Source organism: Chelmon rostratus, chromosome 8, assembly GCF_017976325.1.
Source record: "Chelmon rostratus isolate fCheRos1 chromosome 8, fCheRos1.pri, whole genome shotgun sequence".
NCBI classification, from domain to species: Eukaryota; Metazoa; Chordata; class Actinopteri; order Chaetodontiformes; family Chaetodontidae; genus Chelmon; species Chelmon rostratus.
Genome location: NC_055665.1, coordinates 6,779,942 through 6,792,017, shown reverse-complemented (window position 1 = coordinate 6,792,017; position 12,076 = coordinate 6,779,942). Strand labels below are relative to the sequence as shown.

The 12,076-nt window shown below is 40.4% G+C and overlaps 2 protein-coding genes across 2 annotated transcripts; both read right to left on the bottom strand.

Moving 5' to 3' along the window:
• Positions 1–128: 128 nt before the first annotated feature.
• irgq2 (immunity-related GTPase family, q2) lies at positions 129–2,112 on the bottom strand. The gene is made up of 2 exons (XM_041941599.1): positions 2,048–2,112; positions 129–1,411 (listed from the first exon to the last, which is right to left on the bottom strand). Exon 2 carries the CDS (start codon positions 1,407–1,409, stop codon positions 270–272), a length of 1,140 nt encoding a protein of 379 aa, XP_041797533.1. The 5' UTR covers positions 1,410–1,411; positions 2,048–2,112; the 3' UTR covers positions 129–269.
• A 1,291-nt stretch (positions 2,113–3,403) lies between these two features.
• LOC121609867 (hemicentin-1-like) lies at positions 3,404–10,468 on the bottom strand. Its single transcript, XM_041941592.1, has 10 exons — positions 10,128–10,468; positions 9,619–9,743; positions 8,995–9,339; positions 8,502–8,819; positions 6,857–7,141; positions 6,216–6,497; positions 5,819–6,106; positions 5,521–5,632; positions 5,146–5,215; positions 3,404–4,893 (listed from the first exon to the last, which is right to left on the bottom strand). The coding sequence occupies exons 2-10, from the start codon at positions 9,710–9,712 to the stop codon at positions 4,543–4,545; spliced, it is 2,145 nt and encodes a 714-aa protein (XP_041797526.1). The 5' UTR covers positions 9,713–9,743; positions 10,128–10,468; the 3' UTR covers positions 3,404–4,542.
• Positions 10,469–12,076: the final 1,608 nt, after the last annotated feature.

Below are 12,076 nucleotides of genomic sequence, written 5' to 3'. Positions count from 1 at the left end.
TTTCGTAAAAGTGAAAGTCACTGTTCAGCGTGAGTGAAGTCTTTTCATCTGGCACAGAGCAGCTTACAGTATTTTACATCCATTTGCGGAATCTATGCTTGCACAGTATTTAGTGTCCTTTAGTATTTCAAACTTATCATAAAGACAGAAAATGTACAAAAAGATTTGAGGTATTGTAGAAATAGTGCATTTCTTAAAGCCCAAAACATCAAAGTTAAGTTAAACCATACATAAACAGGAAACATTAACCAACAGTAAAATGTTTGACTTCACTTCCCCTCCCCAAGAGCAGCATTCACTATCTTCTCAGCATCAGCCGCCATTTCATCAATGGCGCCATTTAAGGCTTGCAGCATGGCAGTGAAGGAGCGGCTGACGGAGCGGGCATGTCTGGGCATCGCCATCTCCACTAGCTTTGACGAAGCTGTGGCTAAGTCCTTTTCTGCCGCCGCCAGCCGCTTTTTTACTTCTCCTTTGGTGACCTCCACTGACAGCACACAAGTTCGCAGCCCTTTAAGGCTCATGGGTTCCATGCCTCGCTGTCGGGCCAGTCGCTCAACCGATTCATTGTCCAGGCACAGAGATAACTGTGTTTTGGTTAGAATCCGCACTGCTATGCTTGAATCCACCATGGAGGCCACAAAGGGAACAGGAATAGCTGACACCCCGCCAGACAGAGAGGCAGCTGCCCACACTAGTGCTTTGAATGCCTCCTTTTTCTGAATGACCAGGTTGGAGGTCAGCGTCGGTAGAGCCAAGAGTAGTGCGTGGGCCCGGATCTCTGGAAGGTCTCTTCCCATGTCCTCCAACAGGCCAGGGAAGTCCAACTTCTCCAGAGTGGAAGGGCTCACCAGGTAGACCTTAGGTTGTACCACACCTTGTGATGTCAGCACTTCCAGACTGGCTTTCCTTTTTTCTTCTAGGCTTTTGTCTGTGTCTTTTGCTAAGGCTAAGAGTATAAAGTACACGGTTTGTTGCTGCAGTGAACGGGCCTCCAGGAACACCTCCACACTGTTGGGGTGGGGTGTTTGTGTGAATGTCATGAAGACGGCATTGTAGCGGAGGAACTTGACTCTATCCATGTATCCCTCGGGTTCAAATGGAGAGGTGGATGGGACCGGTGGCAGATCCCACAGGCGGAAGTCAGGGTGTTTAGGGTTAGGGTAGCCTGCCACTTCCTCTGGGGCAACAGGGGATGGAGACGGAGCTGCTCCATCATCCCCAGGGCCGAGGCCACGAAGGGAGTTCATAAAGGTGGCTTTTTCATCCCCACGGTCCCCCACCACAGCTAAATTGATCCTGCTGATCAGGAGATCTTCCACTGTATCCTTCACATCTGATAACTTATTGCTCTCTATGGACTCTTTCAGGGTCTCAAGGAGGTTCAGGCCCCTGAACACATCAGCCATTTCTGTGAAAAGATAAAAATTACAATCATGTAATTCCAGAAACATCATAACATTAGGATATTGCAAACAAAGCTTTAAAACTGACTTTTCCATAATGACAAGTGTAACAACGGGCATGACAACATCAGACATATCTATAAAAATATAGATAACTGGCAGCTTTGCAATAGCAACCACGTAACACCCCGACCTACTCTGAAAGCATGAATTATATTTGTATTGTCAACGGAAACCTGCTCCTTTACCACTGGTGGACATCATGAGCACCTTTGGACTGAGGATTTACATTAAGGTTGCAACAGCATGAGATATTTAATCAAAATATCATGACATATATTTTTATAATAACACTAATATGGTAAAATTCATTCTTTGAAAAATAACACTAATACAGTTGAATTTAACACCATAAATAAGCAAATGTCAATGGTATAACAACAACATCAAATCAACCTTAGTTATAGAAATAAGTACCACAAGCTCAGGCCTATGTAAAAATCCTAAACTGAAATTGTATTGCTGTCTGTTATCAATAAGAATGTTTTAGTCTGATTATTTTTCTTTGATTCAAATATCAATCAAACTGACTTCCTGGCAAGGCAAAGTTTCATTTCAACGTAAATGTGGCACACACTTACCAACAGATCTGGAGAAGAAGCCCTGTGGTTGGTTCAAATATTTGTTCTCAGTCGTCAAATGTTGATTCTTCCGCAGCTCTGAAGCACCAGCAGCGTCAGGCTGATCTATTTAAGGGGTCTGTCCAGCCAGCGAACATTCTAATCCTGTTAGCTCAACCTTAATCCAAAATCACTTTGCACACACATACATGCATACTGTGCGTATATTCAAACCTACACGCATTCATGCATAATCCTACAAGAAGGCACACACATATACAAGCGCATAAACAAACATGTTATATTAACTTTTTCAATTTTTTAAAACAGCTCACATTATTTTTAGTAGTAGTACTATTATTACAGTGCAGATCTTTACTAGTAAACACAGTTACTAACTATAATTCAGTATGGCCATGAACCACCTTAAAAGAAATCTATTTATTAACAATGCAAACTCCTTTTGTCCTCACTGCCCACACCATTGAAGATGAGATATTGGGCACCCTGATTGCTGGAGGGTTAAGGCTTTACCACATTACCGCAACATCCACAATCAGAACCATTCGATCCTATAGACTACAGCACTTCACGTGTTGAAAAAGTTTACGTTGTGGTTACAAGCCTTCGTGAATATAATGGTATATGTTGGCCCTTTTAAGCAGCAGATCCAGCTGTGCTGCCGTCATCAGACACAGATGCTGCTTCACGTGATGCTTCAGAGGACAGGGTCTCTCAATTCTCTCAAAACACATTTCCTCGTTCAATTTCTCCTTGCGTGACAGAAAACGTGGCTGCAGTTTAAGAGAATTGAGATGTACCCTAAGAGAATTAAGGTGTAACCTAAGAGTATTGAGATGTACCCTTAGAGAATTGAGATGTACCCTAAGAGATTTGAGATGTACCCTAAGAGATTTGAGATGTAACCTAAGAGATTTGAGATGTAACCTAAGAGAATTGAGATGTACCCTTAGAGAATTGAGATGTACCCTAAGAGATTTGAGATGTAACCTAAGAGAATTGAGATGTACCCTAAGAGAATTAAGATGTAACCTAAGAGAATTGAGATGTACCCTAAGAGATAGTTGTACCCTGTGGTTACGTTTCCTGTCACAAATAAAGGCAAAATGCCCCCCAAAAATGATGCGATATAAATACATCACATCCAAAGCCTTAACCAAACCCTTTTTTTTTTAAGTGTGGCAGATCTGAAAAGGCTCAAGTGAATAACATTAAATGACAGACTACATATTTTTTAATTTAGGTACAAAGACTTGTTTTTTTAGTTTGATTGTTGTTGGGTTTTTTTGTTTGTTTTTTTTTTGGATGTGGCTTCCTTTTCTCAATGTTCATACACAGAAAACACAATCAACAGTGTGAGTTTCATTTTCTTCTTTTATTATTATTATTATAAAGGCATTACCAATAAAGAGGAACAAAGTAATATTGATGAAGTTGAGGGAGGTATGCATATGGTACGTGAGGACCTTAGGAGCCAAGATGAGTGAGACGGCCTTGCTTTCATTTCTTTGAAGAGGAACTCAGTATGCAAAAAGTCACGTGTTCATGTTTCAGATGTTATTTTAGGCTCACATCCTCTCACACCATGATTTCCCGTCTATTTGACAGCAAAAGTTGCAGTTTTGTGTTTCAAGATATTTATGCGTTGTATTGATACTCAGTTACGAACAGTTAATTTTAATTAAGTTAATGAATCAGTTCTCTCCAATATATGCTTTACTGAACAAAATAAAAAAAAACATTCACTCTACACTTTCAGACTTTCTGACAGTCCATCATCCGAGTGAAGTTCCCAGGCAACCAGCTGTCTGCACAGTTACACCACACGGTCTTTAAACCACAAATTGTGATTTTTTCAACTTTACACAGAGCCAGGCTATCCAGGCTCTTTTTTTTTGCCTTGTTTCCCTTTATGTTAAGCTAAGCTAAGCTAACTGTCTGCTTGCTCTAGCTCCATACTTAATGCACAGACATGTTATCTTCTTATCTACTTCTGAGGAAGGAAGTGATTAACCAAAATGCCTAACTACTGTAATGCTTTAACACTGCATGAACTTAGATAATATACAAATAAAGACAAAATAGCATTATATTCAAACTACTCTTCTTCTCTGAGCTCCGTTGTTACCTCATACATAGAGCAAAATAAACTCATCTGTTACAATCATAACAAATTTTTACCTTTTCTAGTCATTTGAGTATGTTTTGATGAATGTTCACATAGGTTAGAATTATGTGCATTATGTACGATTTGTACATGTAATATGTATTTAACTACAGTACAGTGGTCAATGCTGCCTCATGGCTGATTCCCCAAATGAGTTATACTACTTTAAAGTTAAAGAAAGTCTCTGTCATTTGAGGTCTACCACAGGCTCAGCTTGGCTTTTGAAAGCTGCTGCAGAAACTGCACACAGGACAATTACAGGACAGCAAGAAGCCATCACATCAGAACAAATTACAAGTAACCTCAAAACAACTAAGCAAGACCGTCCTTAAATCTGATCCATTATATCCTTCACAGTGGAATACAGCGCCACATCCTCCTCACCTTCCTCCTGATCTGGTCCACTTTGTTTTTTCTCCTCATCCCCCTCCATCACCTCCTCTTCTGCTCTGCCCTCTCCACCTTGTTCCGCCTCTGCTTTTTCTTTTTTAATTTCAGCGTACTCTGTCTCTGTGGTCTCCTGTGTCATCCCTGCCTCTGCTGGACTCTGTGTTTTAATCAGAGAGAAATCAAGGTTGGAGTACTCCACGTCTGGTTTGCCCACGGACACAGCTTCTCCTGCTTCAGCTGCCTCTTGGAGGAAGGCCTGATCATCTTCCACTTCTTGACCAGCATCTACCTGTCGGGTATAACACAGAAATCGTAGCAGTCAGTCGTCAGCTGCTATATCACCAATAATTGGCAATGCTGATAAGATGCTCGATTCACCTCAAATGACTCTTTCAGCATGAAGAAGCTTCAATTCCTCTTAAAATGCTTGCACTGCTGTTTACAGTGTCTTTTTCAGCCTTACCACTAGGTGTCACAATAGTCAAATCCTGCACATAAAGGCTTCACTGTATAAAATGATGAGCTGTATAAATATAAATACCAGTGATTCTTTGTGACTCGTCACCATCTCCAGAGTCTCAGCCAGATTTTCGTGGGTCCTCTGCCTTTTTCTGAGGAGAAATTGCAACAGCGACAAACATTAACATACAAATAACAACCAAAGATGATTCATCTCACACACTTGAAGAAACTTTAAAGACCGTTCCAGGTTTTGGCCCACTTACTCCAATTGATAAATAATGTACTTTCATCACTGCTAACATTTTCCAAAGCATGGTATACAATTTAAGATGTTATTCCTACCATCCACTATGAATTGCAAACTAACATTATCCACGAACAAAGTCTGGAATTCAGATAAACAACCAAAAAAAAAAAGTAATATAATGACATGAATGAGAACTTCATAGTGTACCTGGGGCATTGTCTCACCAAACAGCAAAAGATTGCAGAAAGAAGAGCGCCAATCAAAAATGCAATGACAACTTCCAACTGTGTCACAGTTCTTAACAATTTCACGTACTGATCTGGAATAAAGAGAAACAAATTGCTAAAAAAAAAGAAAAGAAGAAGAGCAAAACAAAAACAAACAAATCTGAGGCCACTGTTGCTTCTTGTTCTACTGTGTACTTCAGCACATTTAGTTTCATGGGTTTCCTGTACAATTTAGATTGGCGAGTAGAGAAAATAACATTTAAAGTGTAAGGAGTTACCTTCGTCGTCGTCTTCTTCTGCTTTGGTTATGATGAGGTTCTCTTTTACTTCTCCATTCTCGCTGCGGCTGACACACTCAACAACGGTGTAAGTTTGCTCTTTTGCAGTTAGCGTGATGGTGCTGTTGATTGTGTGGTTTGAGACAGTGGTAATGACAGAGTACTCAGTGTGGTTCTCTATCAGTGGCCATTTGATGGTGGGTAACGGAAACCACTGACTGATACACATACAGGTAAGAGCCTTCGACTGACTTATGCATCCAGAGCTGTTTAGGATCTTGGGATACGCTGTAAAGAAACACAATCAAAACATCAAATAAAGCATAAGATGATTGTAGAGAAGGTAGGATGGCAATTTTCCTTTTTATAGAGTCAGTCTACTTAGAAGTTGACTTACAAGTTACAGTTACAATGGCATATATAGACACAGTCATGTTCAGGTGTTTCGCTGTACAGTTGTATTGTCCAGCGTGGTCTGGTGTCACATTAGGGATGACAAGAGTGGCTGTTCCAGTGTTGTTCTGCAGGTCAGTTTCAGTTCTGCTCTGCAGGTTTTTGTTGGACGGGACTTTCGTCCACATGACAAGAGATGGAAGGAAATCTTCCACATTGCAGGTCAGATTCAGAGTATCACCTTCCTTTAGGGTTCTCTTTCCAGTTATTTCAGATTTCTTCACATCTTTGAGAAAAAAAAAATTTAACAAATTATCAAACAATGCAATTTCTTATATCCGGAAAGATACGGCTTCAGTCTGAGGCTGACAAACCCAATCCTAAAACAAATAGTAAAGAGATTTTGATAGTCAGAGCACAAGATCTTAAAAGATCTGCACATACCATCACCATAATGACCCACATACATTCAAAATATTAGCTGTTTCAGACTTTGCTGTACATTTAAAGACAGTGGTGTAAAATTTATACAGCATGAATTTAGGGAGATTTAGAAGCTAAATTCATAGATATTCAAAGTTTAAATACCTGATAATGAAGAATACAATGCAAACTGTCTATGTGAGAACAGAACTGTGTACTTACGTATCACTGTTACGTTTACTTCTGCGGTCAGGGTGTTGTTCAGAAGCTTTGCAGTACATATGTACTGTCCGGAATATTCTGCTGTCATGTTAGGGATGACAAGTGTCCCAGCCGTCCCAGCGTCACTGTGCAGGTCAGTTCCAGTTTCATCGTTCAGGATTTCGTTCAAGCCGAGTTTAGCCCATGTGATAGCATATGGTGGGAAACTTGCAACGCTGCAGGTCAGATTCAGACTATCACCCTCCTTTACAGTGGTCATTCCAGAGATTTCAGGCTTTTTGACATCTTTGAGACAAAAAAAAAAGAATTAATCAGACAATGCAGTTTGTAATGATTCTTACCACCACTAAATGCTTTAGCTGGTGGGTGTCGTAAAGCGAGTTGGCCAGTGCTAGGGGTTTGCCTCATCTGTTTTCAAGCAGGTGAAAATTCTTCTTTGAGTGGTCCAGAAGTCATAAGCTGCTAAACCATGAAAAGGCCACATATACTAAAAAAAAAAAAAAGAAAAAAGATTGTTTTCTACTCTAAATTCAAAGATTCCCACTTTTTAAACACCCGATAGTGAAACAACTAGAAACTTTCTGACTGTACAAGGCACTTCGGCAGTAGCAGACCTAAAAGCAGTGGCATTACTGCAGCCTGAAATAAATCTGTTCAGGATCAGCACAACCAGGCAGCCGTGGCCTAAAGGTTGGAGAAGCGGCTTGTGATCAGTATTCCCCCCCCCCCCAATAGCTGGCTGATGTGCCCTTGAGCAAGGCACTTGATGCAGCCCACTGCTCCTGTGTGTGTTTCACTGCATGTTGCATATGTGTGTGTGTTTCAACAGTGATGGGTTAAATGCAGAGAAGCAATTTCCAAATCTTGGGATTAATAAAGTAAACAAACTAAAAAAAAACTTAACTTAAAAACAAACACAGACATGTATGTGTAGACGACATAAGCACTTCCATGAACCAGTCTTTGGGCGGATGCCTCTTCTGCAGGCGAATACTGACACCTGAGTTTAACTAATGGAAATATGGTAGAGGGTGAGGAGGGAGAGGACTTTACCCAGAGGGAGTTGGGATTATTCTTATTTATTACAGTGGTATGAGTTGAGTTATTACATTCTGAGGTGGTCGTTGGGGGTGATAAGAGGAGCATTTTCATGGGCATCCTCCAGGTCTGTTTTGGTTGCATCGTGCAGGTTTTTGTTGGAGCTAACTTTAGTCCACGTGATTAGAGCAGGAGGGGAACTTGCAACACTACATGTCAGATTAAGAGCATCACCTTTCTCAACAGTGATTTTAAGTTTCTTAACATCTGAGACAAAATGACAATAGAGACAAAGGCAATATGTCAAAACACATGGATATGGAAGGGTCAGCTTTTGCAAGTTATGGCAGACTTGACCTAATTTGTACTTTGGGGACCTCCATCCAGGCACAGGATACAAAACAGGAGGTATAAAGTCCAGTACCTTAGAACATTTAAGAAAAACTGATCACTTTTTCAAAAGCTTTTACTCACATTGAGTCCAAGATGATATACTGCCTCCAAATCATGACAAAGCACACAACTTTCAGAGCACCGGCAGTGAGCTGGGAGAGCATCTATTTCTGTGTTTGCAGAAGTAAAAGTAAATACAATAAGTACTACTCACAGTTCACATTCAGAGTCACCGTCTCCTCTGTCGTCATGCCACCTGTGAAGCTGACCATACAGACGACCTCAGTGCCGTGGTGCATGACTGAAGGGTGAAAGGTCAAAGTTGAGCGGCATCTCTGTGTGACAGTCAGATTGTCAGTCTTGAAAGCGGTGACGTTTCCTGTGATGTGAGAGCCATTCTCTCCTGTCCTTCTCCACATCCAGGTGACTTCAGGATCAGATCCAGAGCAGAGACAAGGAGCAGTGCAGGTCAGTGTGGTCTGCTGTCCCTCTGTCAGAGGAGGAATCCTCACTGTGGGCTTCTGGAACAGATCTTAAGGGGAAGTGATTGTGTTGTGTGAAGGTTATTGTTCACTTCAAGTATGACCAATAGAGTAATCTACTGTTATTTGATTATTTCAAAGAACATTATTTCATAGCACATCAAGAGTTTACAGACTTTCATACAACATCTTCAGAGAACATACAGCAGTTTCTGTGGTTCTTACCTGTTTCGCTAAATGTTTCATGAGATGTGGATCCTTGCGTTCTTCCATTCAGGACTGTGAGCTGATATGATCCAGAGTCTGACTTGGTGAGGTCAGTGATGATGATGATGCAGTTCGTCTGACTCAGATTACGATCCAACAGTGACACTCCAAACCCAGACTGGGCATGTGCACTGGTGTTCTTCAAGCGGAGTATTATGTCAGAATCAGTGCAGTTGTGTTCACATTTGTACCCAACTGTGCTTACCACAGTGAAGCCAAAATCAGTAGTAGAATAACAGCGTATCTCAACACAGAGTCCAGCCTCTGGTGTGATTTTAGGGGTTTCCCTTGGAGATGCAGTTGCTAATACAAAAATGGAAAAAGAGACAATTTAAATAGAAAATGGATTGATGTTGATAATAAATCAGGCTAATCAAAGCTATTTGTGGCAATGTGTGACAAATATATCAAATATATGTGACAACTATATCCAATTTCCTGATTAGAGCCATTGGCAGAAAATGAAATAATTACTAAATAAAGGCTTTTCCATATTTTTCTGGATTTGTCTTTGGCACATGAATCATTCATTCTTTCAAAGGTAAATATTTATCCTAAAAGGTAAATTGTGGCACACTGTACCTGTGTAAGCATTGTTGATTCTCACAGCAAAGAGCAGAGTCGTCCAGATGAGCGCACACATCCTAATTAGATGTTTGATGACAGTCAGTCTCATCCTGCACAGAGTCTCTTAGTCAGAAGCTGAACTGGATTCAGAATACATGGGAAACAAACAAGCAGGAAGTTTGGTTACTCAAACTGGACCAGAAGCAGCTCTACAGCTGACAGCAGAGACCTTAATCCAGGATGTTGCATGTTCACTTTATTCTGTACTTAGTATGTGTATAAATTTTACTACAAGTTTCCCCAGGGGAGCCTTCACAACAGTGCAACAACAGCTCTGCACAATAAATATATGCGCCTGTCTATCTTTAGCCCAAGACTTTCTCTACTACGGTGTGCCATACAGCTCAATCAAAACCAATAATATAAAAAAGCAATGTCATAGATGTGTTCAGGCATAATCATTCACTTTCATAGATTTCATTTAGAAATACATTTAAGAAATAAGGTAAATGTTGTGTTTTTACCGGTTTGCCTTGTTCCCCTGCTCTCTTCTCTTCACAGTGATCTCTTCAGTGTGACTCCTCTCTAAATAGACTCTTCCTCTCATCACTCTTCTGCTTTTTCCTTCTTGTGTTAAAACATTGATGCAGAGTATTGCTGCTCCTATTGTGCCTCAACTTCAGTCAGTTATAGTCACATTATGTATCAGCTAACCCTAACCCTTTTGGGACTTGGTACCTTCAACACTACATAATGAAAGAAAAGTAAATAATTCTTGTTTTTCTGTACCACCTTAATGACCGTGAACTGATAAAAAGGGGAAGTTTATGGTTGCACAAAAAAATTCTGGTCCTCTTGAGAAACAAATCAACATACCAACAGTATATTTTCTCTGTGCAGACATTTTTATGACTCAGCAAGTCCAATTTAGTTTTTCATTTCACTTGTAAAGTATAATGCACCACACGTACCGTGTAAAGTGTGACGTGTGAATGGTGAATATTGCTGGCTAATATTTGTGATGCCTGTTGAATGATGATAGTTGAAGAATATTCATGTGTGGAAAACTATGCTTGCCAATAATGAATGCATTAAAGTCCTGCAGAATATCTACATGCATCCCCTTTCTCTACTTTAGTCTCTTGAAAAGCACTTCTGTATTTGTATATTGTGCAACATCTGTACTGTGGGTTCTGCAGTTCTGTCAAATTAGTTGCTATATGCTTCCGTATTGGTCACAGAGGCTTAGTGTCATTGAGGTTGAGAAGGCTTCGTTGTCACTGAATGTTCAGTTTACACCAAGTTAGTTATCTTAGGTAATCTTTTACCTGTTAAACAGAAACAACAAGTACTCACCTGGAGAGTATTTTTAAAATTTTAGGGAAAAAAAAAAAACTTTGTTTTATTGTTTAATTCTTGTCTCTTCAAATGAAAAGTCATGCAAATTCATGCAAATTTAAGTCTCTTCACCAAAGTGGTGTGTAAAGTGAAGTGAAAAAATGAAAGTGAAAGAATAAATACATGGGACATTTTCTCTATGCACAGGGTTAGCATTTATTTACGTGCAAAGCATAGCAGAGCACCAGCCTGAGGGACAGAACTGCACTTAGCAAACATAAGGGTGTTGCAAAGCACGTCGGAAATTTTCACAGAATTGGACTGTACCTCCAGCACCTCAAAGTCATACATAGTGGCTTTAAACGCAAAGGTGCACTTTATATTTTATACTTTATACAGTATTGACACATTAGATTCCAGTTTATATACAAGCAATCTAAGCTGCATATATTTCTCAAATCATAATGTACTGTCGAAAAGTAATGAAGCTTAGCTACTGCATAAAGCTGTTAATTCTACCTGATACAAAGCAAATAAATTCTGTGTTGGACACCAAAGCTAGTTTGCACAAAGACCACATCTCTAACTCACGCCCCATCCTCTGTTTAATGTGATGATTGCTGTCTGTTTGTATGGCATGTTGTTTGACGTTTATGTGAAATCACCAAGCAGACCTCAAATCTCAGCCGTTATGTCATTTACACTGGAGTGCACTGCCACATCTGCCACATCCTCCCCGTTTGCAACCGAACAGTGTTTTGCCTCCTTATCTTCCCCTATCATCGCCACCTCCTCGTCATTGCCCTCCAACTTGTCACCTTCCTCTCTGTCATTGTCTTGTCCGTCCTCTGTTTCATCCTTCTTAATCTCAGCATACTCCGTCTCTGTGGTCTCTTGCATATCCTCTGCCGCTGTGGGACTCTTCCTGCTCCACCTGGAGAAGTCAATGTTGGAGTATTCCACCTCTTTGGGTTCCACGTCACGAGCATCCGTCTGTCCGGCACAATGAAGAAAGTATATGTCGTTTGCCAGTTCATATAAGCTGTATGTAAACTATGCATGAAATCTCTCCATCAGTGACATTTTCAGCCATCACTGAACACAAAACGACAGTAATTTGAAAACTTTGTAGCGT

Excerpts from the sequence above, each read along its gene's own strand:
- irgq2 (XM_041941599.1), bottom strand. The coding sequence starts at position 1,409 with ATGGCTGATGTGTTCAGGGGCCTGAACCTCCTTGAGACCCTGAAAGAG.
- LOC121609867 (XM_041941592.1), bottom strand. The coding sequence starts at position 9,712 with ATGAGACTGACTGTCATCAAACATCTAATTAGGATGTGTGCGCTCATC. Across the intron at positions 6,498-6,856 it reads AGTAAACGTAACAGTGATAC|ATGTGAAGAAATCTGAAATA; the intron begins GTAAGTACACAG and ends TTTTTCTCAAAG. Across the intron at positions 5,216-5,520 it reads TTGGTGAGACAATGCCCCAG|AAAAAGGCAGAGGACCCACG; the intron begins GTACACTATGAA and ends ATTTCTCCTCAG.